At 35.8% G+C, this 25,429-nt stretch overlaps 2 protein-coding genes across 6 annotated transcripts in view; one reads left to right on the top strand and one right to left on the bottom strand.

Annotated features, from left to right (window-relative positions):
- The window catches only part of ntm (neurotrimin), a 708,001-nt gene extending 698,118 nt beyond the window's left edge, over positions 1-9,883 (top strand). For all 4 annotated transcript variants that reach the window (XM_004916004.4, XM_031906604.1, XM_004916007.4 and 1 more), the window contains one exon: positions 3,770-9,883. In XM_004916004.4, the coding sequence (XP_004916061.1) occupies positions 3,770-3,888 (119 nt within the window). In that variant the 3' untranslated portion in view covers positions 3,889-9,883. The remainder of the gene's footprint in view (positions 1-3,769) is intronic.
- Positions 9,884-14,391: 4,508 nt separating this feature from the next.
- The window catches only part of opcml (opioid binding protein/cell adhesion molecule-like), a 575,316-nt gene continuing 564,278 nt past the window's right edge, over positions 14,392-25,429 (bottom strand). Inside the window, exons 7-8 of one of the 2 annotated variants that reach the window (XM_012966745.3) lie at positions 17,941-18,092; positions 14,392-17,174 (exon numbers count right to left, since the gene is read on the bottom strand). In XM_012966745.3, the coding sequence (XP_012822199.1) occupies positions 17,077-17,174; positions 17,941-18,092 (250 nt within the window). In that variant the 3' untranslated portion in view covers positions 14,392-17,076. 2 annotated transcript variants of the gene reach the window in all.

Below are 25,429 nucleotides of genomic sequence, written 5' to 3'. Positions count from 1 at the left end.
TTCAGTGGAATTGCATTGTAATTTAACCTCTGGTTTGTTATGGAAACTTCCAGACTTGTGAAGCTGAACATTATGATTCAGTATCTAATTTGTATATATGACTATATTTTTATACATACTCAATCCCCCTTACATATGAACTTATTAAAGCATAATGGTAAAATAAATAAGGTCATTTGCAAAGACCAAAAGTGTTTAACATATATCTTGAATAGCAGCTGCTCTCTATAAATTGCTCTTTTGAAAAAATGTAGAATGGTTAGGAGTAATGTTATTGTATTTCATATCATAATTTCAGTTTTATTGTCTTTCTTAGGAGTAATTTCACTAGATCTGAGATGAACCGGAATATATGTTTGTATTAAGAAACTGACATCAAATTCTGTGAAACAGAAAATTTTCAATTCCTAATCTCGAAAAAAATCTGCAAGGGTTTTATGCAGCATCTATTCTCAGTATTTTGTTTTAAAGGAGTAGTGTTCAGCATGAGTTTAACAAATAAGATTTGTACTGAACATAATGTTTGCCTATCATTTCAATCATGAAAAATCTAGGGTTTTTTTGTTTGTTTGTTGTTTTAAAGAGGTGAGGGAAGTAGATAATCAGGTTAAGTGTAAAAAAAAGGTCCCCTTCACCCCCTGATGTGACTTTTGACCTAGGCAGATGTCAATTATGCAGGGGATATACTGTATTTATGCATTGATAGACAAAAGGGTATAATTTAATAAATGATGAATTTATTTTGTGGTTATTATAAATGATTTGACATAACAACAGCAATAGTAATAAAGGGATTGTATAATCCCTTATAGCAGTGATCGCATACCAGTGGCTCAGGCAACATATTGCTCAGAACTCTTTTAATGTTGTTCCCAGTGGCCTCAAAGTTTCTGGCTTGAAGGCAAGTTTTGAAAGTAGAGACACAGTTTTGCTCCAAGCAGAGCCTTCTGCAAGCCAGCAGTCCACATGGGGCTTCCAAATAGCCAATCTGAGCCCTTATTTGGCATCCCCAAAGAATTTTTTTCATGCTTGGCTCAACAACATTTTTACATCTGAGTGGGGCTGCAGATTCCTGCCTTATAGAAATATTCTTTAAATAGTAGCAGCCCTCTCTAAGTTGATTAATATGATGATCTATTCTTGACAAGATCAATCTTCAGGTGAAGTTCAGAAAGATATAAACTTGGAAACAGTTTTTTCCTTACAGCTGCAATATGCCTGGATGAGTTCTTGAACAAGCAGAATATCCAAAGCTATTGTGATACTAATATCTACAGTTAGTATTGATGTTTGTAAATATGGTTTATGTATGTGAGTGTATAGATAGGTCATAGCTAAACACCCTGTAAATTGGTTATAGTTCATCAACCTGTATGGAAAAGGACAATCCAAGTTAAATTTGAGGCAGTCCTGGCTAACAAGGGAATAATATATAAGACCAAGAGATGCTCTTCATTAGAGAACATTAATAGTAGTTTGGTTGTTTGCTTCTAACTGAAGTCTGCCAGTTCATTACCTTTTGTGGCTTGGCATCTTTGGTGCTAAATATTTTTTCACCCTTTACTGTGTAGTTATATTATATCTGTTGTGGATAAATATTCACTATTAGTATCTGAATAAGGATACTTATTTTGGGGAAAGTTTATTATTTTACTGTAGGTCAGCAATCTATATACACCTGTACTTTAAGCAAATGGGTTACTGGTTTATTTTCCTGCTGCTTTTCCTAACTTATTTCAGTAAAACCTACAGTTGTTGTCTTGCCATTGCAGTAATATTATAGGCTACAAACTTCTTTATCATCTTTGATAGCATTGCAGTTATTTTATAATCCCTATGAAAAAGCTAAGGGCATAACAGCTCAGGGACGTGACATGACATTACTTAGAGGGTGGATATTCAACTGTGCTTAATTCTTCAAGTTACATAAAATAACGTTCTTGTATTTCAAAAAAAATTTTGATTTGCAAACAGTAAAAGCTGGAACCAATTTTAAAAACAGGCAGGAGCCCAGAACTACTTTAACCAAATGATATTGATTTTCCACCATTTTAAAATCTGTGCATTGGGGTGGTTGGATGAAAGGATCTAGATGAAAAATTGAATAACGTTCCCAGGACCCCATTTTTAGAAGTGTGTGTCTTGTAAACTAGCACAAAGTGAAGTGGATGCTAATGGTGTTAGTGTTGCCACATTTCAGAGGTGACACCATTTTGTCAAGATAAATAAAGATACCTTATATGCACATACCTGAGATGGTGCCAAGGTGTATGCCAGGTTAAGCTTTAATGGAAATTAATAAGCATAAATAAACAAAACACGCAGGCTGTAAATAAAAGACAAAAGTGAGTCTTGAAGTTAGAATCAAAAAAAGAAATAATAATCTATGGAATAATTTATAGTGTATAGAATAACAGATTGGTTGATTTACATTTCAGAGGTACCAAAATCATTTTAAACTAAGGATAGATAATAACAATTGTACTTGGAATCTCTTCATAATATGGTGCAGGTAAAGGTCATTTTGATTAATTCTTGGTGCAAGTGGCCACATTACTACATCCCAACACACAGTGAATGCCAAGCAGCTAAGCAGCTTGAAACAAAAGAGTGAAAATGAGCAAGCCCTGCTGCTAGGATAAGAAAGGCACTGCTCATTAGGAAAAGCACACACATATACATGGTTCCAGAATTAAACAATGTTTTTTAAAGTTGGCTTGAATTTACGGTTACTGGGAAGTCCCAAAGAAGCAGCAGCCAGAATATGGGTAATATTATTTATTTCATAGCTGTGGCATTGCCATGTGCAGAGATGAAAGAAGAGGAAATTGTACTCCTACTCCCATGCTGTCACAAGCTTGGCTTTGTTTACTATAGATTTTATTATGATATACTTAAGTGGAACTAATAGAAATTTCTAAATTTACGTTTAACCATACCAGTACACATTAGATTACAATCACTCCAAATATGAATTTAGCATGCATTGTCTGCACTTTAAAGTAAGCTTCCATACACATTTGTTATATATGAACCCAGTAAATGGAACTCATGTTGGGATTAAAATAAAACAGAAATGCTCACAGTATAATTCAATGTAATATTATGTATAACAAACTCCTGCTTATTTATTATGCCAAGAAAGTCTGCTATAAAAAGAGTTCATGTCTCATGTCCAAATATATTGGAACAAATTATAACTACAGTTTCTTTTAAGTTGAAGTAAAATCAGTATATTTATGATGTATTTCAACAAGATGTATATGGCATTTCTGGGCATTGAATTGAGATACATTAAAAAAGCTGAGTACTTTAGTTTAAACTGTGTTTATTTGCTTTTTGTTTTTGCCAGTTTTCAGTCAGATGCAGATTGATTTGGGCAAGATAAATGTGGCTGGAACTAAATCATGACTGCTGTTAGAGCAGTGGGCCAGCTATCCAACTCTTGTTAATTGCAGCAAAACTTCATATGTGGGCAACCCTGCTCTTTTTTTCTCAAATGTGTTTAAATTCCCCTGACCTAACCTTCCCTTCTGGTCATTTCTAACTGCACTTTAATAGTTTGAGATTGGTTAGTAGTGTAAAACTGGTAATAGTGGGATGCAATATTAACATCTTTAAATTAAAAATATCAACCCTGCCTTGGAACCTTTAATTTTCATATTTATGTTCATGTTCCATTGTCTTCGTCCATGTTCAATATTTCTTTTCATGTGTTCAGTTTCACTTGCTTAATTTTCTAAAACTTTTTGTCTTTTTCTTTTCTTAGGACCTGGAGCAGTTCATGATGGGAATAGTGGTTCAACTCAGTGCTCCTTCTGTGCTCCCCTGCTTATTCTTCTTCTCCTGCTTCCTTTCTCTCTTCTGCTTCCCCCTGCTCAGTTTTGACACATGTAAAGAGTCACGAATGATCCTCAGGGGAGGACAACAAAGAAACAACAACAAGTCTAAAGTCAATAAATAATATGAAGAATTTAAAAAATCTGATGTTGCAAAATATATGGAGAAAAAAAGATTTAAAAAAAATTGTTTAAAGTGGGAGAATTAAATCAGAAAACACCAACTGCACCTTCTGTCTGAAGGGACTGATGCAGGAAAAGGCCAGAGGCAGAGCTGAGAACTGTGCTGCACCAGTTGACATGCCAAAAACTGGCAACCATGAAAAACATGTGACTTTGTCCTTTACATCAAAGAGCATCCTGAACAGACCATGACTCACCCCCATCAAAAACCATGGAGTTTACTGCTTCATCTAATCACCCAAGCTTTATATCCCTTTCACTGATGGGTGGGGGTAGCCGACATAGTATTGCTCAACCTTTTTCATGATCAAGATGCCTGCAGAGGATAGCTCAACCTTACACATTTGCTGAAAGATCCAGCAGAGCAATACTTAACCTTTCCCTGTTTATGAGAGAGATGTACATCAGGATATCTTTCTCTTCAGCAAGATAAGGGTTAATGGAGCTACAACCAGCAGGTTTCTTTCATAGGAAAAGGATTGCATTTCTTTTGCTGGATTGTGTTGGTTGTCAGCGTGGAATGTGTGCTGTAATGTAGAATGCTGTACTTGAAATAATGTGTCTAAGATGGATGATTTTCTTCATAAAGTATATAAGTTGGAAGTGGTACAACATAAACAATTTCAGTGAGAAATGTGTACATAATTCTGATCTGGTATGACATGTGCATCATATATTGAGTTAAATACAGAAAATAATTTTCTCCTCTTAGCTGTCCTTCATGTAATTAATCCCATTTTAACAGCCAGGCATATTGATGTGAATAAATGTATAGTAAAACAAATTCTACTAAAGAATGAATCCAGTTCTACTCGGCACAAACTATAGTAGGGCTTGGCTGTGTAGGTTGAAGAGGTTGAACGCATTGCATTTGATGGGAAATAATAACAATATGGCCTTAAACTTCTGCAAATAAGCACACGAAGCAGGTATTGGAACGCACAGGTTAATGAATTGGTATGTATATCACAAATAAATGCAGGGAATAATCCCCTTTGGAATAAATTTAAAAATTGTCTAAGATATGTAGTCTGCAACTTGACTGAAATATGAATACTAGGTTTGACCAACAGATTCTTAAAATAAAATATTGCTTGTTTTACAGTTAACAGGAACATTACATACAAGTAGTTAATGCATAATAGAACAAGCCAAGTAGCTTTGGATCAAATGGCTATAAGTAAAACACCAGTATCCAAAATGAGTGCACCTGTTTGATTATGCACAAAATATCAACATTAATGTTTTATTTAATTTTTTTTGCATATGAGTTAGAGGAAGAGCCAGCAGACCAAAAGTGATTGTTAGTGGTATTTGCTAGTCACCAAACAGTGTGTGTGCGCTATGCATCACATTATGTTCTACATCAGTTCTATTGACCCTCTAAGACACAGAGCAATGTATATAGCCGAAATATGACATATTGGCGAATTGATAAGGACTGATATAGGAGAGGTTTCTTATATGCCACTACATCCCTTTTTAAGTCACCATTATTGGTTTAACCACACACAAGCAACATTTACTAAGGTCCTATACACTGGAGAGTACCTGCATTCACCAAGATGCAAACATGGGCAGGTTTAGGTAGAGATATATATAGATATATGAAGAAAGGAGACCAGCAACACCGAGAATTCACTTTTCACTGTGTATTAAAAGTGTATGTACAACCGACGTGATGTTGTGGTCCCCAATGGAACCAAAATGTCACATCTGTTGCATCTGCACTTTTGCTTGCCTTCTTTCTTTATATATATATATTATATATATATATATATATATATATATATATATATATATATATATATATATAAAATGTTTATATATTTTCCTCTCTTAGCCAGCAAGGCAGTACTGTACTGCTAGATCACAATATTGACAAATCATTTTTGCACACCCCTGATAAAAAATTGGTCACATGGGTGTTGGTTGAGCATGATAGCAGTGTGGATCTGCTATAATTTGTCCTGTTCGGTATCTTTGTTTGCCAGACTTGTAACAACAGTAAAGAGTATGGGACTGATTTGATTTAGTGGTCTAGAATGCAATATGCAGATGGTTGGAAAATATTTAAGTACTCCAGGGCTGCAGGTCATATTAAAGGCACCTGCCAACCAGACTTAAAAAGCTCTATAATAAAAGTTCTTTTCAAATTAAACATAAAACCAAATTCATGTGTATCGGCATCAAGTACCCCATTCTTGCACATAAACAAGATTTTGGGTTAATGCAAATCTTGTCTTAATAACAATAATAACAAAATATTTGCTATGATTGTGAATTCCAAGACTGAGGGAAATAAGATTTATATCATTTATATAGTGTAAGTAAAGTTTATTTTGCCTGACTAGCACAATAGAAAAGAATGTGGAATTATTTCTTTGAGTGTCAGGTCCCCTTTAAGTGCTACAGACCCCAAGGCAGACAGCTCTGTTCTAGACATGCAGAATAGCGGAGACTGCACTTAACACCATTCATGTTGCACAACAACATTGTCAACATATTAATGTTACACATCCTTAGTGGGGTCCCTTCGTCTGAAATCAATCCAAGGGAATAGGCAGAGTAGGAAGCACAAATAAAAACAAATTTCTGGATATATTTTCAGCTGGTCAGCTTCTTTTTTTCAAAAGGCAACAGGAGACTACCTTGCTGTATTGTTGCTATAATCGGTATCCTTTTAGGTATGGTTTACCAAAAACTGTTACAGCCATTAATTCTAATTTATGTACTTTTGATCTTAAACCCACTTCTCTACACAATTATTTGTAATAATTCTATGTTTCCCATGGTATGTCTAAATTAGTCAAGGCAAAACATACTTAAAAACTAGAAAAATTTCACATATGTTGATGTTACCACTACATGTTGATATTACATTACTAGGCTTAATCTGAAGCTGTCAGTACCAAGGGAAAGGTACTGTAGATACTGACACAAGCAACTTTAATCTTGGGACCTTTTTGGTAGAGTGTATGATAAAAAGAATTGTATAGTCAATGCTATTTATTAACTGGTGCCCTGTATATTTTGTGTGTATGTATGTAAAATGATACATATTATGACTCTTGAAATTAATCATTACTAATAGGTAAGACATTTTTTTTAAAAATGTATAATAGTGTGTGCATATCTCACTGAAATTTCAAGTGCATGCTATTTCCTACCTGTTGTTTCAGAAATCTGTTACCCCAATTTGCTGCCAGAGGCATTTGCGAGGGAAGAAATATGTTTATGTATAGGGGAATAATTCTGGTATGTCTTAATATGACTCTTGTTCAGAATTATGTTTTTTTGCTGAACATTTTGCACCATTTCTTTAAGTCCAATTTAAACCTTACATGAAAGGCTAATGTCCTCCTATACAAAACACAGTCAAATAGAATATTATTCAGTAAGACATTGTGCCAATGTGACTGGTGAGTGGTTTCAGATATAGCATAAGGATGCCCACCATAATAAAAATTAGAAAGATACTTGTTGCACATAGTTGATACATAGTCGTGTGCCTACATATATGGTTCCTTTCCTAAAAGCAGCAAGGAATGCAGAGCAAGCATCTCTTTATATTTCAGCCTATGTCTTTACCAATGCCACTTCGACTTTGTATGCATATTATGTTTGTAAGTGAACTCTAAAATGTTTTACTTTGATAGATAAGATATAATATTGTAGCAATTCTGCATATACTAATGGCACGGTGCTATTTAGATCTTTTTTTTCACACATTATTCCACCTGCCATGTGTTATAATCTACACATAGGAACATTTTAGGTAGACATATACAGAAGGAATCTGGAGTACAATTCTTTACTTTCAGCCATTGCATTGGTATTCTTTGTTGGTACTCCCATATTTCATACCTAAATCTAACTGTAATGTTCAAGGCAGAAATGTTGCAGTTGTCTTTACTTTAATGAGAAGGTTATAATATGTATCCAAAGCAAGAATTCAGCATCACATGACCTTGCCTTTTACAAACAGTTTATTTAAGACTGTAAAAGAATATGAACTAGTAAAATAGTGTGAGTGGCTACTGCTGTCATTTAAAATATGGGAATAGGTGTTGCAGTGCTTCTAATAGAGGTGTAAGTGAATGATACAGCAAATTAAGATGCAAAATAACAATTTACACTTCCATTCTCCAGCGATGTTGTTTACAATTGCCTGTTAACTATATAGTGGACACATTTTTTAATTCCCATTGAACTTTTTATTTTAGTTCTAGTAATGAATAGTCTCCTATATTTTTAAAGCAGCAGAATAATGATACTTTGCAGGCACTAGCCAGAGAATCTTACACAACCGATATAACATTGACCCCTTTAATTGGTAACTTGTAGATTGTTTCCTGTGTTTCCTGTTGACTCTACATAATTTAGAGTGGCCCTATTTATCTCCTCAATTGTGACTCTGTTATGAAACACTTGCACATTAATGGCTTTTATTGATATTGGTGAGAATATAACAAAGTGCTCATATGGGAGTATTCCTCTTCTCACAAATTTTCTTCATACTCAGCTATGTTCCCTGCCCTGTATTTATTAACTGACCCACTCAGAGTGGTTTAAAATAAAAAAATAACTGTGTGACAACCATCCCAATATTCTCTAGTAAGCCTTTGTCAGCGGCTCCCAACTCCAGTAATCAAGGACTAACTAGTCTTTATATCTAGATTGTACGCTCTTTGGGGCAGGGTTTCCTTATTACATTATGTCATCATCTGTTGGCTGCTCTTCTCTTGTTGTTTGTTAATGTATTATATTTTCCCTATATTTGTAATATTGTAAAGAGCTTCATACACTATTAACAAAATATAAATAAAATAAAACATACATACATATTATTGCTTGAGTGTAGGTGCATCGATAATGTGCTATGTTGTCAACATGTCGGCTTAATGCTGGTCTTATTGCTTAGCCTGATAATGGCATAATGGTCTTTGAGGACTGGAGTTGGGAATCACTTGTTTCCATGGCCAAAATGTGTTCAAATTATGTAAAAGAAACACCTGCTGTTAGACAAAAAGCAATAGTTCTTGAAAATTTTTTGGCATAGCCTCTGTATAATAAGTTGTTTATTATCTATAAAAAGTATCATTCTGTAGCTGGGAACAGGAGGGGTTTAATTATAAAGAGGGCTTCTCAGTGGATTGCTGATTTGTTTAGCCTTTCTTATTGGGACCAGGAAGTCTAGTTTAATTCTAAATTGTACAAAAAACAAATATTTCCTAATTGAAACACTAGGCAAAAAGGATGTTCAGCACAAGCCCCACTCATTGAGCTTTTGTTTCATAATGGACATTTTTGTAATATCATCTGAGAATGATGGAACTAGTGGGTGTACTTTTTGTGGGAACAAATGTTGGCTATAGAAAGCCTTTTGTACTTAGAGCTTCTAAATGGGATATCAGATTATTACACACAGCTGAAGACAGCAATATGAAATGCAGAGGAAATATAAATTTAAATTGTCTAGTTACTTGTTCCAGTTTTGGAAGAGTCTTCCAGTCAAACTATTTATTATAGCAATCAGCATACCAGGATTCGCATTTCTAGAATAAACCATTTCCCCCATTCACTCTTATGAATGTTCTGATTTACAACTTGTGGTTTTTACAAGATCAAACTGAATGGTCCGCTTTATTGTAAGCACTGGTTCTCCTATATGGCTTTTTGGGATTTGCAATAAGAACTTCTAAGCTGGATTCCTAAGGGGCATATTTATTATGCTGTGTAAAAACCAGCGAGAAAATTCACCACACATCGCCAGGCTTAGCTGTGTAAAAATGGCGTAAAATCGGTGTAATTTTTTACGTATTTTTTCTTCCGCCAGAACTTACGTAAAATACCGGCGTTCAGACTGCGATATCCTCCCATTATTTTACACAGCTTCTTTCGACGTTTTTTTTTAGCAAATTACACAGCATAATAAATATGCCCCTAAGTGTCAGTTTGATTATATGGCTTATACTAAGTTAGCTTTTTTTAAAGGAGATCTAAATGCAAAAAAATGTAAAGATATAAACTGAGCACTTTCCCAATTTACAATTATTTTCTATATTTAGAGGCTTCTTAGATATTCAGGTTTTTAGACTTCTAATACTAGACTGTTGGCTCGGCTTCAAGTCAAATGCATAGAGAAAGAGCATTTCCTCTAAAACCACAAATGCCTTGTCATGTATTAAATGATCTAAATTTAAAAAGCACAAACGAATAAAATTGTGGAACAAAAAAAACATTAAAAAAACATGTTTTTTGTAGTTTTTACAATTTCCTATGAATCTTCATGGACTTGAAAATAAAAAAAGAAAACCAGTAAAACCACAAATTACATAAAGATTGTTACAGTTGCCTAGGATAACCCTCATTGACGTCTTCATGACCTCGACAGGTTTGTATTAGTGTTTTTTTGTGGTTTTGACGCATAATATATGGTGAAAAAAATATGAACATTAGGAAATGGGCCCCTTAAGGTTACTGACACTCTTGGCCTTCAAATGCTCCTGAGATGAAGCCAGCCTAGTAGAATAAAACAGTCAGCTGATATCTCTGAAACTTCAAAATAAAGAAATGAATGTAAATAGCGAAAGTGCTCAGAGACGCACTCTTACTTTAGAGTTTAGCTTCCCTCTAAGTATCCGAGTTTACAGGTTCCTGCTTTAAAATGGTCAACAAATGTCTTGAGACTGAACCTCATTTATCAATCCAAAGTGCTGGTGCCCTGAAACACATGGAGTGCCCCTTGGAGCACTTGCACCTGTGGGGTTTGCACTCTGCTGCTTAAAATCCAGCACAGGCTGCCGAGAAGAGTGTTTTAGATGCAAGGCAGGTAATAAGTAAGGCTCTGAACATGTGAAGCTAGATATGGTTCCTAAAGAAGCCCACATGCCTTCTATCACTTCTTTCCCCTCTTATGCATATGTGTAAAATGTATTGAAGTCAAATGGGCTTTTTTTCTTGCTAGTTTAGCACAGTGAAATTTTGCTGTGGTTTTGCAAAGAAATTTCCTGAAACGTGGCATTTCAGTGCGAATCCATGCCCGGCAAGCAATTTTGGTAATCACTATAAACAAGGCTATATATTGATATATATATTTAATTACAATACATTAAAGTTAAAGTGCATTCTATATCAGTCATATATGATGGCCTAGGTGCTACAATGAAAATAATCTCAAATAGCCAAAAATAAATGCTCATGGGAAATCATGGAAAAAGCAAAAAATGTTTATTAGTCAAAATTTAAGCTCTCAAGGGAACCTCCTCGTCCTCAGAAAGGTGAGATGTTGAAAATGTATTTCGCATTGTAGAAAATTTATCACAAACCTATAGATAAGTTTTTAGTCCAATAAAGTATTAAGTATCGGATGTGTTATCCGTAAGCCTGTTATCTAGAAAGCACCAAATTATAGGAAGGCCATCCCATAGACATTTTTTAATTAAATAATTACATTTTTTTAATGTGATAATAAAAGAGGGCCTTTAAGTTTGGAGATCCAGATTACAGAAAGATCACTTATCCAGAAGAGCATTCTGGATATTGGGTCCCATACCTGTACTAGAAAAGAATGATACATTTAGACAATTTCCATTGTCTGGCAAGTAACATATTTAACAAGTGATAAATAGTAGAGAATGAAATGTCTTCCACTTAGGAAACAATGGTAGCGAACAAGATAAATATGAACATTTTGTGACAACTTTTTTTTAATAGAAGGGAAAGTATTTTTGTTATGGTATGGTACAGCAGAAATTTCAAAATTGTCTTTAATTTTATTTCAGTTATCAAGGCCCAACAAATGGAGAAATACAAGCCCTGTATATAATATGCATTAGTTGCTTAACTAAAATAGAATGTTTTATGAAGAAAAAGAGCTGGTAGCCAATGCGTAATGTAGGTTTGGTCTTTCCCTTACTCATTCAAATGAAAGTGGGTTAAGGGGTTGTAAAGCCCACCAAGCCCTGCCCACCTCCAATACTCCTTTTTTATTGGCTCCCACTGCACAGAGAAGAAAGGGCAGTGGATTTTGAACTATGTGAAATATGACTTGGCGAATGGGGGCATCTATAAATAAATACATGTTCACTGGATATTTGCCCCTTTTAAGGTATTCTGTCTGGATCCTTGCAGATTATGGGTGGACTTTACAATTCTTTTACAGATGTAAATGGCTCATTTACTATTCACCCAGTCAGATGTGCAAGAGCAATAAGGGGAGCAAGAGTGTGCCCCTAACTACTTATGCAGAGTATTTCTGCTGGGGGCAGTGGCTGTGCAGGAAAGAATTTTGGGTATAAAAGATTAATAAGGTTTGGAAGTGGTGCTGAATTACCATGGATGAAAACGTGTTAAATCTAATATGTAAAATATAATAAAAGTGTGTGGAACTAAAATTAATGGTAATAATACATATTTTTAAACCATATTGCTTAGCAAGGGCATTACTCACTGTTTTAACATAAAAACACCCCAAGCCAAGTTTCTTCATGATAGTTTGCCTTTCTCCTTCTCTCTTGGCCCTGGTTTGCTGAATCATAAATACCTGCAGGATTATTCCCCCGATATGGGATTGAATATAAAAATAGTATATTTAACATGTAACCATCCTAGTGTAATCCACAACAGAAAGGTATGAAAGAGAAGAAGCTAAAGTCAGAAGAAAGCTTCAAACCAGATCCCTTGAGCTACTTTTCGATTCTACTTCATGATCAGAAATAAATAGATTTCTTTCTTGTTTAATTTAATAAGCTCAATAAAAATCTGCTTCAGAAATCAGCTGTTTTATTAACATGCAATGATCTTGTTAAGTGCTTCCCAGAGAATTCCTTAATTTAATCTTCTCATCTAAACTTTATGAATTTTCATCTCCTAGCGTTATCTGTGCGGTAGGAGGCTATGAGCAGAATTCTTTCTGGTGAATATCCGAAATCTTCTGCAGACCTGCACTTGCTTTCAGTTCTTGAATGTATCAAAGATTTTAAAATGGGCACAACCCAAAATATATTAAAAACCACTGGAAGATAAGTATAACTTATTTTGATCCGCAGGGTTCAGAGCAGGACATTGAAGTAACTGACACACATACCTTGCAGAACAAGTCTTTTCTTTATCTTCATTAAACTGGAAAAATAAATCATAGAATAAAACAGGAGAGGTTCATCTACTACTGTGATTGGCTAGGGATGTAGCAGCTGCAACTGGAAAATTGATCATTGCTTTCCATTGCCCTAAGTACTCTTATACATCGACAAGTTTATTTTTATGCTGGCCATGTTTTGCATCATGAAATTGTTTATGGAATGCATTGCAAGGTTCCACTCTTTAGAGATTTGGAGAACTGCTAAATTGAACCTTGTATGCACAGATTTTTCCCATGTGGACAGAAAGTAAGCAGTGTGCTTGGGCATATCATTTAAATACATACACAACTGTGTTTCTTTTCATTGCCAACAAAGAACAAGTTGCCTTTTAAAGTCTTTTCTAAATAATTTATGTTATCAAAAGCATTTTGAGAAAGTAAAATTATCCATACATTGCAATATTGCCCCCCCCCCCCCCGAAGTACTATGTTTGCTTTACACAGAGACATCTGATGATGTCAATAACATAGATTATGACAAGGACATCGAGATCATAAATATTGTATGGCACAACTAGCGAGCTGGTTCATCTTCACAGGTTCTTTGGGAGCAATTTTAAGTATTAGATTCACCCATACTTGCTAGTCTAGGGGGGCTTATTTATATTGCTCACAGTACTCTTTGCTTTTAGTGTTAAAGGAAAAGAAAAGGGTAATGCTTTATTAGAAAGGTCTATGTAAATACAGCCATAAATACAGTATTGTTGTGTAACACTAAACATAGTAACACAGTAATGCTGCTCTGTGTCAAAAGAAACACAGCATTTACTTCTTCTATTCTGTACACATGTTCTTTGGTATCAGATATCAGGTATCGCCTTCTCTGAGCAAAAACCTCCAGGGCTTGGGTATGAGCATGCTCAGCTTGCTCCTCTCTTCCTCTCTGGCCTCCCCCTCTCTGCAGTAATCTGAGCACAGAGATGCAAACATGAAGTCAGACCAAGCTAATGTGGCAGCTGCTTTCTTAAACAAACACAGAGAACTTCTTAATCAGGTATGGTAAAGCATTCTACAGAATAAATATAGCGTTCTAGCTTGCCTTATTGTGGCTAATCTGTTGGGAAGAAACTGCACCCATAGCTTTCCCTTCTCCTTTACTTTTGATATGTGATACAGAGGTGAGACTACTAATTGTGCAAAAATTGTTTCAATAAATTCTTTAACTTCTTCCAAAGAACATTAACAAATGCATTTAAAAACAAAAAGGATAAATGAGATCAGCAGTTACAAATATCAGACTTTATTGACACGTCACAGGATTACAACCATCTCACTGTCCTGGCCTAGAAAATTTTACAAAGTTGTGTAACATGCAGCAATCTGCTTGTGTCCTTATCATCTAACATTGAAATCACCACACCTGGCCTTCTAGGGTTTCAGAACCAAGTGAATATCCAAACTGAGCTATGGTAATTAAAAAAAACAAAACAAGAATAAACCTGTTCTTTAAGTTTAAACTCAGGGCATTGCACCTTTGACAATCGTTAAGAGAGATTTGCAGAGAATTCCAATACTGCCATTGATATATTTGCAAATAAGGCATTAAAACACTAATCATCTTGAAAGGGCCTGACACTTTGACCACAATCTCTTTACCTATATATTGGCAGAGCATTGCATTGTAGGCTGCCACTCTGCATCTGGCTCCTGTTGCTGTTACCTGAATTACCATCACTGGTGTTCTTATGGTAGTCTTTACATCACAATTGTCAATTGACCACTTAGTTAGAAATATGCATAGCAACTATTATATGCATTTAGCGTTATGCTCTGGAGGTTTCACTCACTGCAGACATCTGTCTGTGTCGTTTTTGTATCTGAATGTGAAGAGATGAAAATGAGAGATGTATATAGTTTAGCAAAAGGTAGGTGGGTAAGTCTCTGCATACTATTAACAGCAATGTTATGAGCTACACATGGCTAATCACATTTACGGTCAACCGCAAGTTTGGTAACTCTATAATAATATCATTCCTCATACAGAATTACGTTTTTTAAATGGCCTTGCTGCCTGTTCTCAATGTGTATTATTTAAAGACACATTATGGATTCCTCCCTTTTTAATATACAGTTATAGGACTTGTTATCCAGAAAACTCAGGACCTGGAGAAGGGGCCTTTCTTTAATTTGGATCGCCATACTTTTTCTAGTGAAAATCATTTGGATTGTTTTGCTTCCAATTACAGTAGTTTGGGAGTAAATGATCACATTGTTATACTTTTATTCTTCAAGGGGACCTGTCACCCAGACATAAAAAACTGTATAACAAAAGCCATTTTCAAATTAAACATGAAACCCAAATACCTTTTTTATAAACACATTCATACGTATTGTAAAGGCATTTAAAATCCCAGCTGTCAATCATATATTCCCTGCCCCACCTCTATGCAGAGGCATAGATGTGGGGCATATAATTGCTTTCACTTCCCCCCTCCTCACCATCTAATTGTGTAGCCAGTACAGGGGCATGTGTATCAGGTCCCCCATTCTGGTGCATACACAAGATTTTGGGGTGATACAAAGCTTGCCATAATAACAGTGTCCACAAAATGGTGCCTGCCTGCTTGCTGTGATTGTGTACTGCAAGACTGAAGAAAACGTGACAAACAAAATAGAAAATAATTTAGAATTATTTTTAGGGTCACAGGGGCTCAAATCTGAACATTTACATGCAAATGGAAAACTGAAGGGTCATTTTGTTCTCAACCACAGCTGGACACTAAATATCTCATATATTTTTTGGAATTTTTAACTAGATTCTTTTGCATAGATGAGAATGCTCCATCCCCATGTTTTTATTTTTTGGGGAAGGGGGATCCAAAAAATATGTTCTGTTTATGCAGTACACAAGTAACAAAATGTAAAATATCTTTTCTCCAAAGTTTTGGCCTTCTGTCAGAGAAACAAAATATTGCTTAATGTTTTTACACCAACATTCTGCTTTACAACGTGGACAAACTGTTTTCTGATTTACCCACCTACCAGTTAACAGTTGTTTTAATAGCATATTTTTTTTTACTTATTTATTTTCATATTGCACAATGGACCTTATGCAAATATGTCACATATATTTAGAAACCCTTCAGATCTGTGTGGTGGAAAGGGACTTAAAATCACTGTTCCAAAGGCTACTTAATTAGGTGGGACATAAACTCTAAGAGGACATAGAAGGTACTGGGATGGTTGATAAGAGGGTCAGTGGGTTAACAAAGGGGTTCCCAAAGCTAGATGTGAAAGCATTTTTCTAAGAGAGATCACAAGGTCCTCAACAGGGCACCACATGCTTACTATTGTATTTATAAAGACATCTGATGTTGGTGAGAGCTCAGGACAGATCAAATTAATCCTACAGGCTGAGTTTAGAACCATTCATGTTTGTTTAGCTCATATCTCTCTGTAGCCGGAGGATGTTTAGTAGTTCTTGTGCAGCTTCCAAGCTCCCATGATGCCTCCACTCATGTTGCCCATTTTTGGCTTTCACAATTAATTTGAATGAATCTTTGGAGCCATAGATGGGAGTATGATGAACATCCATTCCTTTGAAGCAGTTGTGACCACTGTCCTTTTTGTAGTGATAGGTAGCTTCCCATCTTACCATTTCTCATCCATAACCTGCAGTGCATCACACAGGGATTTACGAAGACACCAACACAAGAAACCAACCCAGTTGCTCCCCCGGGCCTATCGTCAAATGTTGAGGAACATGGAGCAAAGAACATAGTCGAAAATGTGTGAATAGAAACCAAATATGTATTGATATCCAGCAAACTACCTAAGACCCAGGGGAGTATTAGAGTGTAGGGCTGAGGCATCCCCCCCATTATTTGTAAAGTCATTTCTGTCATTGAAGTGTAGAGGGAGAATCCAGCAACAACTCCCAGGCATCACTGAGCACCCCCACTTCCATGTTCAAAACGTTGTGAGGGAATACAGGATAGAACACCAAAGACAGGTGGCAGCTATTGCTGCAGAAGCTGAGCTGCTTCTATTATGAATGGCTCCAGGTCCTGCTGGGAAGAAATGGTTCATTAGCAACACAATTTAATAAACAGTGGATATATTGTCAGCTTACTGGAGCATATTTTATGCAAGATCAACCACATTTCATAAGAGCTCCTGCTGGATTTTTTAAAAAGTGCAAAGGGGAGGCATGTTTTCCCATAAAAGTCTTGCTGATGAAGGGGAGGAGTACAGATGATACAGAGAAATGTACTTAGGGGACATGTGGGACATGTCTAAAGTCATCCATAAAAAAAGCAGCAAAACAAAATATTTTAGATACCCACCTAGTATTGTACTTAGGATATTAATATCCTAATATCCTATGCAACAAATAGTCATTTATTTAGTTCAGGATTTCTTTCCATTTAAGGATGTTATACTAATATGCAATAATTTGCTGTTCATTAGTTGGTTATGCAACAAATAATATAGTTGTGCATTATTTATAATATTTTCTAAATGATTTAAATGGCTAGAATGTAACTAATGTGTTTGAAAGCAAAGAGTACAAGGGATATGTCAATGAAAGTGTGAAAGGGGAGATTACCACAGTTCACTAGAGGTGTAGAATTAGGGTCAGATTTATTGACATTTATACTTTTTAGTGCAAAAATTTTTAGGAATTTATTAAGAGTATAATTCACAAAAAATGAAAACTAAGCCAATCCTATACTAGTGACATGTGGAGTTCTCCTCTTGTAAAAGACAGTTGTCCTTTGTACTTTTAAGGGAAATTTCTTTTAATGAAGGCTACTCCTCTTTGGCACTCACCATATAATATGACACTGGCATTACTGTTTCCAAGCTTATTTGACGCAACACAGGTATAATTCCCATAATCCTTTTCTGAGACATTGAAAAATGTTAGAATGGACATGTGGTCTTTGTTTTCAATCCTAACACCATCTAGGCCATTGGCTAACCTGTATGAGAAATGGAATAGAAAAGATCAGACACTTGCAACATAAAACATAATTTATACACCTATAATAATGTAGTGGTTTATTTGTACACATATAATGCTTTTTATTATGCACAATATTTTCTTGTTCTACATTTTTTCATCATCAAAAACCTATAAAATGCTAACACCACAGGAAAGTAATATAAAGTATCCTCTATTGTGTGTAAAAAGGATATTACAATCACCAGGAAAGTCTATGGTTATAGAGCAATGAGGCTGCAGGCCTTGTGTTTCTCTCAACAGATATCCAAGGTTACTTGTAATATCCTGATTTTGCAGAATAGGAAGATATATTATCTGTTATAAATAATACATTGAAACTGAATATGTATTATATATTATATATATCTATATATCTATATATATATCTCTATATATATATATCTCTCTCTCTCTCTCTATATATATATATATATATATATATATATATACATACTATACATACAGTGAAGAACATAAGTATTTGAACACCCTGCGATTTTGCAAGTTCTCCCATTAAGAAATCATGGAGGGGTCTGAAATTCACATTGTAGGTGCATTCCTACTGTGAGAGACAGCATTTAAAAAAAAATTCAGGAAATCACATTGTATGATTTTTAAAGAATGTATTTGTATTGCACTGCTGCACATAAGTATTTGAACACCTGAGAAAATCAGTGTTACTATTTGGTACAGAAGCCTTTGTTTGCAATTAGTTCTTGACCAGGTTTGCACACACTGTAGTTCTTGACCAGGTTTGCACACTGCAACAGGGATTTTGGCCCACTCCTCCACACAGACCTCCTCTAGATCTGTCAGGTTTCGAGGCTGTCACTGAGCAACACGGAGTTTCAGCTCCCTCCAAAGATTTTCTATTGGATTTAGGTCTGGAGACTGGCTAGGCCACTCCTGAACCTTGATATGCCTCTTACAGAGCCACTCCTTGGTTATCCTGGCTATGTGCTTCGGATCAAAAAGTTCTACTTTGGTCTCATGACCACATGACTTTCTCCCATGCCTCCTCTGAATCATCCAGATGGTCATTGGCAAACTTCAGACGGCCTGGACATGTGATGACTTGAGCAGGGGAACCTTACATGCAACGCATGATTTGAAACCATGATGGCGTAGTGTTCTATCGACAGTGACCTTTGAAATTGTGGTCCCAGCTCTCTTCATGTCATTGAGCAGCTCCTCCCTTGTAGTTCTGAGCTGATTCCTCACCTTTCTTATCATCAGTGATACCCCACGAGGTGAGATCTTGCATGGAGCCCCAGTCCTAGGGAGACTGACAGTCGTCTTTAGCCTCTTCCATTTTCTAACAATTGCTCCAACAGTTGATCTATTTTCACCAAGCTGGTTGGCAATTGCCCCATAGCCCTTTCCAGCCTTGTGGAGGTCCACAATTTTCTCTCTGGTGTCTTTTGACAGCTCTTTGGTCTTGCCCATGGTTAATAGGTGGAGTCTTTGAGAGCCAGAATTCTTGCTGATTGCCAGGTGTTCAAATACTTATGTGCAGCAGTGCAATACAAATACATTCTTTAAAAATCATACAATGTGATTTCCTGAATTTTTTTTTTAAATGCTGTCTCTCACAGTGGGAATGCACCTACAATGTGAATTTCAGACCCCTCTATGATTTCTCAATGGGAGAACTTGCAAAATCACAGGGTGTTCAAATACTTATGTTCCTCACTGTATATATATATATTTATTTGTGTGTGCTGTTTTTTCAAAGATTCAAAGGATGACTAGAAATTGAAGTGCTACAGAAGTATTTAATTTAATTGTCTGTGTAAAAAGGACACATGTCATTGAATTGGAATGTTCTATTCATAAAAATCCATTTGCAATCACTCAGCTCTTACAATAGAAAAACAGTAATAAACAGTTCTAGACCTTGAAATGCACCTTCCTAAGTGGTAAACAAGAGAAATATTTTCTACAATTCATAGTTTACTGTACAGTTTTGGTTCATGGATTAATACAAAAAATAATATACTATTTTGGACTACTCGTTGCATGTTTTGGCTGCTAATGTGCACTAGTTGCTTAGGTATTTTTACACAAAGTAGTCATTCACACGCACTTTTACATATGCCTCTTTGTTTTAATGAAGTTAACTGATCACAGCTTGACATACAGCTGACATTATCCTTAGAACTAGCACAGAAATAGGGGTTGAATAAGAGAAAGTAGATTAAGAGAGTACAGGAAAGGATACAATAAAGACTACAAAGTTAAACAAAGTTACCCTTAGCAACCGATCAGCAGTTTGTTTTGATTAGTACACTACAAGTGAGAAAATGGAAACTAACATCTGAAATTTTAAATTGGACAACAGTGTGATCCATCCATATTTCTGTCATCCCAAGATCAGCCTGGTGTAACTGTTTACTGCTTTTATCTCCCTTGTACAGTCTAAGCAGACTATGTTCTATTCTTAACTTACAAATTCTCAACCCACTTAAATACAACATGTGCACATTTAAAATCTCATTTTCTTAATGAAGCACCTTGTTTTACTGTCCTTACTTTTACTTGCCTCAGAAGAAGTTGCCCTAACAATGGTCCCACTCACCCTTCATTACTATACACAGCATTCTATAATTTTTCCTGCAGTTCTTCTACAAGTTTATAATACATCAGAAATTTTATCACAAAATGCCTGCCCTCCTTTTCTGACGTGCTCTTTGGAATGAGCATTCAGTGTCCAATAAGCTTATAGCCATTTATGAAACCATTAACCCCAAACCCTCACTATAACTGAAACTGGACTTACTTTACTGCTTCAAATTTACCCAAATAGACCTGGACATTGTCATAGAAGCAGAGTTGATATTCTCCTTTTTCCTCAGTTTAGATTAAAAATCCTAAACACTGCAGCTTATTTTTCTGCCTCACTATATTTCAGTTTGTGCCCAGATATATATTGCACTTTGCTGCTTGACTACCTGACCTTCCAATCATATCTCATTATATATACATATGGTACAGGGAGAGAGACATGTTATTCTGAGGGGTGTACAGTGTATTTTTAGAAAAAAAAAAAAAGTTTACTTATTATTTAAGGTCCTTAACTAATGCTCTCTATACTCTCATTTTGACCTTCACCATATTTTCCTGTCTTCAGCAAATCCCATTCCAAACTACAGGGCTTTTCTTGAGTGTTTGGAATTCTCTATCAAATTCTCCCCTACCCTTATATCCTTCTGTGAACTGAAACATCTGCTAAAAGAAGCCAATTTGATACACCCTGCATTATCTAAAGGCAATATACCATAATTTACAAACTTTTGCGTCAGTTGTGCCACATCCCTTTAGATTGTAAGCTCTTACAAGCAGGGGCCTTTTATCCAAATAATAAAATCTAGTTACTGATTAGGCTAAATAAATGATGGTGACAACAGTAGAAAAAGAGTTTTGGGGTATATGCACACAGTTTAAGTCAAACTTCACTATTATATATACAGTACAGTCCATTATCTCTAATTACTGATCACATCGGGCACTATTACAACCTAGTCCAAGGTGTTATCTATTCATGTATGATCAAATTACAGTACTGCAATTTGGGTTACTTCATTAACATGTATCACTGTGATGAAATAATATGAACCTCAATTAATCATACAAGTATTCCATTAAATTCAAGACAGTTAATAGAGCAGGTATATTTATCAAATTTAGGCTGTGTGCTCCTTCCAGTGGGTCAGAGAGTACTTTAGCAATTGCATTGTTAATGAACCCAAAGAACAGACCTGGAAGCGCACTCATTAAAATAATTCACAGAATATGAAATGTGGGTCTCATAATTTCTTGAAGACTTAAAGCAGGCAATGGTATTCCAGCAAAAAGTTTTATATTTGCAACTACAAAAAGTTAAATGCAAGGTATAAACAGAAAGCCAGCACTTCAGTTAGCCTGAAATGTACTTTACTATTGAATAAATGCTATGTGCCTAACTTATTTTGTCTACTTGTCTACAGCTTAGATTATGCATATGAACATGTACCCAAAATTAATAGGTAGCATTCTGCTAATATATTAGCTCCTACTGACAGTTTCAGTGTGTTTTGGGCTCTGGATGCCAATTAAAGGAGAACTAAACCCTAAAGATAAATATGGTTAGAAATGCCATATTTTATAAACCAATCTGACTGCACTAGTCTCAAGTTTTAGCATCTCTATAGTAGTAATGATATAGGTCTTTCTAGTTGTCACAGGAGCTTTCCGTCTTGGATTCTGTGTCAGTGACCTTAACATGCTCAGTGTACTCTGAGCAGCTGTTGAGAAGCTACAGTAAGTTTAGGGGTTGTTGAAAATTATCAAGCAGGGAATGAGGATTGCCTGTCATATAAACTGAGGCTACAGGGCTGATTACTAAATTCTGATGCTAATTGTTTCAGAGCTGCCATATAATGCGAATCTGAATAAATAACTAATCAGCCTAATACTGTTACATTTTTATTATATTTTCCTTGTGTTTCAACCCCTTATCCTTATAGATTGTAAGATCTTTTGGACAGGGCCCTCTTCACCTCTTGTAGCAATTATTGGTTGCTTTGTATATGATTCTGTATGTCCAATGTATAAACCCACTTACTGTACAGTGCAAGGGAATTTATTTATGCTTTATAAATATTAATAATCATCACCATCAATAATCATCAATTATCATCATACTCCTATATAAGCAGTTTATTGTAAGTCAGTCCTTACTCAATAATTAAAAGGTGCACAGAGCATTTGCAGTGAATCAGCAAAAAAGAAAATAGGAAGCTACTGGGGGCATCTGAGCACAATGTCAGTGGCAACAAGCCAACCCTGTCTTTACCGTCTGCCTCTTTGTACTTCCCCTTATTTGCACCAAGCAGAATTACATTCTGGCTGATACTGTAAATCAGGGGGAACCCTAAACTTTGTAGTAACTCCACAAAGTACACTTGTGCATGTTATAACACATCTAAAGGAATTGCATTGGAATTATGGAAAAAAACACTGAATCGTGGGAAAAAACGTGGTAAATTGTGTCAGTAAATGTACTTTGCACAATGCCGTTGTGGTTGTAAATGACCCCTTATATCTATATACACTGTAATCTCAAACAATTGAAGGAAGATAAGTCAATGATAAGTTGCAGAAGTACAATCAATACTGTTAATTATGAACATGCCAAAAGAAAAAGCAAATGCATGACTGTAAATGATTTAGTATGAGTTTGGCAAATTAACTCAGAATATCTAAAATAAACTGAATTTGTTGTACTGTATTTATAAAATGTCTGTTTTGCTTATCTTTGGATTGGAGACAGATTCTGCGGTACGAAGCTGAATTGAATTTGGGCAGAAAATTGTAATTTGTGCTATGAATAATAAACTCTGAAACAACTTGTATAGAGCCATTGTGAAACAATTGGTGTCACTTTACCCAGTGTAATGCCGACACAGTACTTTAAAGTTACACATACATATATCCCACCCACTTGGTGAGCACCAAGTTTTATGGATGGCAATTAGTTTAGCTGTAACTATTTCAGTGTGACATACACAGAGATATTCATCTCTAAACATGTTAAGAAGGGGATAATGTGGTGTGGTTTATTTGAGTTATTTAACCCTTACAGAAATATGTGCTTTTTAATGACTTTGCATTTAACTTATGTGATGCAGGTCATTTTTTACAATTAGCAATTGCTCTACCTTTTAAATGTTTTAGGTATTGTAGCATGGTTGGGAAAATCATAGAAGGAAAGTATATCCCTCCCAGAATCCTCTATGAAGCAGCACAATGGGCTGTGAAATTAAGGCTAATGCCAGACGAGGCGTAGGGCGTATATTTTCAGCAAGTGGAAAAGCGCTTGCTGAAAATACTGCCCTATGCCTCCCACATGTGCCTGCACCCGGATGAATGAGATACGCTCGGGTGCAGGCACATGTAACCCGAATTACGCATAAAAACGCTCAAGATTCTGTCAATGCCTTTAAGAGGTGCCTGGATGAGTCTCTTACTTGTGTAAAGGAGCTGCCACCTCTACCTAAAGAGCTAAATCCCCACAGTATTTTTTAATTGTAACTTTTTGATGTCTACCTCACCTTTTGTAAATTAAAATGCCATCTTTTTTGCTACATCTTGCTTAAAATGATTCTATCATGGGAAAACATGGTTTTGAATCAGTTAACAGGGCTCCTCCAACAGATTCTTGCATTGAAATCAATTTTTTCAACAAAGCAAAAACTTTTTTTTTATAATTTTAAAATTTGATGTGGGGCTAGATATATTCTTAATTTTCCAGATGCCCTCAGCCATGTGATTTGTGCTTTGATAACATTCAGTCACTGCAATCTTTCTGCAAGAAGAATATAGCACCCCCAAGCAGCCTATCAGCAGAACAATAGGAAGGTAGCAAGTAACAGCTCCCTGACACCTGCATTGCTAAAAAATACTCCCATGCCCCACCTAATTGTAGATATAAGAATATAATGCAATAGTAAAACACCCAAGTCTGACCATGACTCCTCCAGTTAGATTGAGTAGGAGAAACAATAGCTTATCTGAAAGCAGTTGCATTGTGAAGTGCTGGCTCTTTCTGAAACCACAGGATCAGCCACAATGACCTGCAATGGCTACCTATGCACAAATATTACAAGTAAAAAAATACATTTATTGTTTCAAAAATAAAATTTTAAATTGTAAAATAAATTCAATTGAAAATTTAGGGACACGTCTAAAAAATCCAACTGGAAGGGCTGAACGGTTTGCTATTGCCCTACTCTACCCTGCATCGTGTATTTATTAGATGTATCCCTGACTTGATGTGAACCCAGATTCATTGCTTAGTAGCAAACATAACTCCTATTTCCTATGTACAAGACAAATATTGTATCACCCCACTTTACATATCTGAAGAGGTTCTCTTGTATGTCCCCTTCCTGTATTTATGGGATGTACAACTGAATTCAGGATTAGAGATGTAGCGAACTGTTCGCCGGCGAACTAATTCGCACGAACATCGGGTGTTCGCGAGTTCGCAAGTTTGCGTATGTTCGCAATTTGGGTTCGCGTGGCGTTTTTCCGCTGCGTTTTTTTCTCAGCCTAAAAACGCTGCACAAGCCACACATGGCGTTTTTCAGCAAATCCCGTTTCCATGGTGCTAAAAGCGCGAAATAGCAAAAAACGCCGCGTATTTCCGCTAGGTCTGCCAGCTGCCTTTGCGGTTTTATGCAACGCTGTGTCAACAAAGTATTTTTCAGAGAAATTTTTGCCCTTGATCCCCCTCCTGCATGCCACTGTCCAGGTCGTGGCACCCTTTAAACA

The sequence above is a fragment of the Xenopus tropicalis genome, chromosome 7 (genome assembly GCF_000004195.4).
Source record: "Xenopus tropicalis strain Nigerian chromosome 7, UCB_Xtro_10.0, whole genome shotgun sequence".
In the NCBI taxonomy this organism is placed as follows: Eukaryota; Metazoa; Chordata; class Amphibia; order Anura; family Pipidae; genus Xenopus; species Xenopus tropicalis.
The sequence above is the reverse complement of the archived record's forward strand: the minus strand, read 5'-3'. Positions and strand labels throughout refer to the sequence as shown.